Raw genomic sequence first — 5,474 nt, 5'->3', positions numbered from 1 at the left:
TGTGCGACTTGTCTGTATGGACGTACGTGGTTTCGTAGCGTTTCCTCTGATATTTCTAAATATAGTTTGGCCGCTAATAGAATTATTTTTCTTAACCCTGCTAAGAAAATATTAATATAGAATTTATTTGTAGGATAATAAATACTGAAATCTAATTTCATTTGCACAAAATGCAATACTTTTTAGCTTTATAGTACTCTTGTGGCATATCCATAGAAATCACTTTGCGCACACACTAATTTTTCTTTTAGTAGGGGCCAATGTAATTTTAATAGAAAGAGTCAATACAGTATGCACCTAAATTAATTTATTATTAAGTACATGTTATCTTGTACCAATATAACTATTTGATTTAATTACTCTATCCATCGGTACTATTAGATAATGTCTTTTCTAAAACATAATTGAGTAATAACAACAACAACATAATCAGTAATATCTCACACTGTAGGGTCTGAGAGGGTAGTATGTACGCAGATCTTACCCTTACCTTGTGAGGACAGAGAGGTTGTTTCCAATAGACCATCGGCTCAGGAAAACATAAGCACCACATTAATGAAAATATAGACAAGAAGCAGAATAAAAACAACAAGACAGTAAGGTGATCAACAATGAAAGAAAATAATGGTTAGTCATAAAAACCTACTACCAACAGAAAGCGAGACTGCGTGCCAATACTACTGTTATGAACACTCTAGACTACCTACTCTGCTACCCTAATCCTCGACCTCCATATCTTCCTATCAAGGGTCATGTCCTCGGTCAGCTGAAGTTGCGCCATGTCTTGCCTAATCACCTCTCCCCACCTCTTCTTTGGCCTACATCTACCTCTCCGTAGGCCCTCCAATGTCAACCTCTCACACCTCTTCACTAGTGCGTCTGTGCTCCTCCTCCTCACATGACCAAACCACTTAAGCCGCGCTTCCCGTATCTTGTCTTCAATAGTGGCCACACCCACCTTATCGTGAATAGCTTCATTTCTGATCCTATCTAACTTGGTGTAACCGCACATCCATCTCAACATCCTCATCTCTGCTACCTTCATCTTCTGGACATGAGCGATCTTGATTGGCCAACACTCAGCCCTATATAATATCGTTGGTCTGACCACCACTCTGTAGAACTTATCCTTAAGTTTCGGTGGCAACTTCTTGTCACACAAAACACCGGAAGCGAGTCTCCATTTCATCCATCCCGCCCCAATACGATGTGTGACATCTTTATCAATCTCCCCACCCCCTGAATAATAGATCTAAGATACTTAAAACTCCTTCTCCTAGGGATGACCTGCGAGTCCGGCCTCACATCCCCTTCCCCTCCTTGAGTCTCGCCACTGAACTTATACTTCAAGTATTCTGTCTTAGTCCTGCTCAACTTGAAACGTTTAGATTTCAGGGTCTGCCTCTATACCTCTAATTGAGCGTTCACACCGTCTCCCGTCTCGTCAATCAGTACAATATCATCTGCAAATAGCATACACCACGACATCTCTCCTTGGATGTGGCGCGTCAGTACGTCCATCACCAGGGCAAACAAAAAAGGGTTGACTGTCGATCCCTGATGCAACGCCATCATAACCAGAAAATGGTCCGAGTCCCCACCCACCGTCCTCACTCGGGTCTTTACTCCATCATACATGTCCTTAATCAACCTAACGTATGCAACAGGTACACCTCTAGCCTCCAAACATCTCCACAAAACCTCCCTCGGAACTTTATCGTACGCCTTTTCTAAGTCGATGAACACCATATGCAAGTCCTTCTTTCTCTCCCTATACTGCTCCATCAATCTCCTAACAAGGTGGATGACTTCTGTAGTCGAAAACCTCGGCATAAACCCAAACTGGTTCTTGAAAATAGATACACTCTTCCTCACCCTTAGCTTTACCACTCTCTCCCAGACTTTCATAAAGTATGGCTAAGCAGCTTCATACCCCGATAGTTATTGCAATTTTGGATATCACCCTTGTTCTTATATACAAGAATTATAGTTGAGTAATAAATATGTATTAACTAACAATGATTTAGTGATAACCCTGTATTTGAAGAGATTGTTATTTACTTATTGGATTGGTTGCCAGTACGTTTTTACCTTTTGGCCTCCCATGTTCATTTATGTTTCATTTACCACTTAGCCATATTCATGGCGGGATGACAAATAATGCGGTGCAGTGCGGTTGCGGTGCAAACACGCATAAATCCGCGAAGATTTTAACTCGCCATGCCTTGTCCATATGGCATTTGTACCCGTATATACCCTCCCGACACTCACACCCGCATCCACCTGCCCCGCCTCAAATATTGTTTTTCATTTTTTTTGGTTTTATTTCTTTTGAGCGTTAGGTTGGACTTTCTGAAATAATCAACCAAAAAATTAAAGGCTCTTTTGTTGCTCATCTATTGCATTCGACAACTAAAAAAAATGCAAGTTCTTGCTGCTCATTTTAAAAACTCAAATATCCCCTTAATGTAAGTAATTGCATTATTAATGTCTCTATTAATTAAAACACTCTCTATAGCTTTCAAAACTTTTAAACAGGAAATGACAACAAATAATTGAATAAGACATGTGATTTAATACTACTAATAGCTTTTTTGCTTTTGAACTCTTAAGCTATTGTGTACCCTTCAAAAGAAAAGATTTAACATATAAGAAAATTTTATTTTTATATAGTTATATTTTTTATTGTTCCACTTTTAATATTATGAATCTATTTAGTTAGATAAATATTTGTTTATGTGTAGGATTTGCACTACATAAGTGTTTTATCTGATTTATTAAAAAATGATAGGAATAACACAATTATATTCGTGAAAAAATTTCATGATATAGATGGTGTATTTGATTTTTTAAAACAAAGGAATGTGTATTTACCTTGAATACAGAGGATATCTAGAATAATTTACCCCATAAAAAAACTTGAATCCCTGCCTTTTCCCAAATTACAGTATAAACCACAACAACACGCACTCCACATTGCCCCTTAGTGACCGTGGTTAGTTTTCAGCCCCTTAGGCCTGAGTGAGACTATTTTTTTTTTAAAAAAAAAAAAAAAAACAACCGTCCCGCAGCCCGTAGAGATTTCTTTAAAAAAATTAAACCCGTCCCGCATCGCACCCGCAAAGCCCAAAACCGTGCTGTCCTGCGTAGGTTGAAACCTGCCCCGCCCCTACATCGCCTCATTGCCATCCCTATTCATGGGTGCCATTTGTATCCATATATTTGGTCTTAATAAATAACAGTTGACACGTGATTGCTTTTCCTTTTCTTTTCTTTTTTTAGTAAGAGGGGAAACCCGCATCCGCTACAACCTCTGTCATAACCTCTGCCCTTCGGGTGAGTACTCTGTGGTGAGTATTTTGTGCACACTGGGTAAACCTCCCATGTGTAATAGCCTGCAAACCACACAAGGAATGTAAACCGCACTAGGCCCTGTGCGACATGCTAAACCCAAAAATATTATACCTGGTGAAATAGTCCACAAAGTAATAATATTATACCTGCTTTTCCTTTTTTGAGAATCCTCTTTCGCGTGAAATATTATACCTGGTGAAAGAATATAATAAAAAAAAGGAAAGATGTAACATGTTTGCACTAGTATGAAGTAAGTCCACGAATGATAAATAGTCTCTTCATTTTCGCATCTGTCAATTTTAACTGAAATTAATATTTTGCCGTTGCTATCTTTATTCATTTCAAACCGTTCTATTTTAGGGATTAAACTACATGAATATTCAATTGATGTTTAATCTTGAAAATGATGCTTTGGCACCATTTTATATTAGATACTTGTAGTTGTTGATACTACTTTATTGTTGTTGGCAACTTGTGGATAGCTTCACAAGTGGTCCAACAAATAAATGTTAAGAAGAGTAGCTTATAATGACTAGAGAGTACGGATTAATCATCCTGATACCTTTTATCCTAGCCTTCAAGGGTTACAACTAAGATCCAGTATTTTAATTTGCAAAAGAAGAAAAAATTAGAACAATTCCTATAATTTTTAATGTCCTATAGAAAATCTTAGTAACGAAAAGATTTAATTGAATAGCGAATAGAGTCATGATTCAATAGATCATTAGTCATGCATATCCAATATTTAAATTTGATTCTAACATGATAATCTTGAGTTTGATTCGAAGATAGATGAAATTAAAGAAGCACATGACATGCTTGTAAGGACATCGTAATAAATCCTCGTATTTAAAACTGGTTTGCAGTCTTCAGACTTGGTCGTTATCATCTAAAGTATAAATAAAACGAGTTGCCAGAACTAATTAAAGAAGATATTATTTTTGTGCTTCTCATCTTTTTTTATGGGTAGCACTCTCTTAATGGAAGTGGAGCCTTCTCTTTATATATTGTTTACCCTCAAAATCGGATAACAATTAAATTTGTTAGTGGTTCTAAAGACATGTAGATTAACTTGATAAAAAGCGATAAATTAAATTCCAATCGAAATAAATAACGATAGATTAACCGTAAACCACGTGAGTTGGATGATTTCGGCTTAGGAAAGCAGGCCACCCTTGAATTGAATGCACTTTATTTGACACCAAAATATCAAAGAATAAGAACTTAGAGAATGTATTGCTTATCAGTATATGTTTCAATCTGTTTAATGAATTGTCAAGTCCCCTTTATATATTAGGGGAGATTTACCTTTCAAGGTATTATTTTATTGTTCCATAAAAGGCAAAAGTCCTTGCTTTGCTGACCGTTGGTTCCCTTTTTGAGCCGTTTCTTGATTTCTGCCATAATGATTGGTTAATGGCGAGAATTACGGACCCTTGTCGGATGAGTTGGCAAAGCTTTTTTTTGAGACCGCTAGAAACTGGACCAGTTACGCCTTCTGTAGATTCGAGGGCAAATCCGATGGTCTCGATGGTTAGTTTTGACAATGCTTTGGGTCCGCTCTCAAATATCATATTCCGATCTTTGCTGACCATGCTGATCGAAACTTCGAACTTCAATTTTTACCTGATTACATATGTGCCGATTCTGGCCTACCGTTTCAAATGCTCGATCGAACATTGAGCTCGATTTTACCCGTATACATATATGTATATATCAAACCACATGCCTTTGAATTCAGTATAACACTAACAACAATAACATCCATTCAATGATCATCAGGCAAAATTCTTTTACCATATATATGGTCTGATTAGACAGTGTATATACGTATATCACTAAAAACAAATCTGGTTTAGGCAACGGAGATCTTACCGATGGAATAACAAGTAAATTAGACAATTATATATTTAGCCAATGGAATTAAGCAGCTTAACGATAGGAACGTTCAGTAGCTAATTCAATTATTATTATTTTAATTTTTTTAATTTTTCGTCTTCGGGCATTCATACGAAATATAAAAGGTTAATTTATTCATTGCGTACTGGACCACTTGTGTTTTTCTAAATTGGGAAAATAATTTTGCATGTGCGCTTTCCTTTCCTCTATTTTGTTCCTTG

At 36.8% G+C, this 5,474-nt stretch overlaps 1 protein-coding gene across 1 annotated transcript; it reads right to left on the bottom strand.

Annotated features, from left to right (window-relative positions):
• Positions 1-580: 580 nt before the first annotated feature.
• LOC138902947 (uncharacterized) lies at positions 581-1,638 on the bottom strand. Its single transcript, XM_070190850.1, has 2 exons — positions 1,411-1,638; positions 581-1,252 (listed from the first exon to the last, which is right to left on the bottom strand). The coding sequence occupies exons 1-2, from the start codon at positions 1,636-1,638 to the stop codon at positions 704-706; spliced, it is 777 nt and encodes a 258-aa protein (XP_070046951.1). The 3' UTR covers positions 581-703.
• Between the last annotated feature and the right edge of the window lie 3,836 nt (positions 1,639-5,474).

Source organism: Nicotiana tomentosiformis, chromosome 12 (assembly GCF_000390325.3).
Source record: "Nicotiana tomentosiformis chromosome 12, ASM39032v3, whole genome shotgun sequence".
Lineage (NCBI taxonomy): Eukaryota > Viridiplantae > Streptophyta > Magnoliopsida > Solanales > Solanaceae > Nicotiana > Nicotiana tomentosiformis.
The sequence above is the reverse complement of the archived record's forward strand: the minus strand, read 5'-3'. Positions and strand labels throughout refer to the sequence as shown.

What these genes read in the sequence shown, in the direction of transcription:
- LOC138902947 (XM_070190850.1), bottom strand. Translation starts at nt 1,638, where the DNA reads ATGTATGATGGAGTAAAGACCCGAGTGAGGACGGTGGGTGGGGACTCG. An exon ending in GTGTGAACGCTCAATTAGAG is followed by an intron (nt 1,253 to 1,410) that starts GTATAGAGGCAG and finishes TAAGTATCTTAG; the next exon opens with ATCTATTATTCAGGGGGTGG.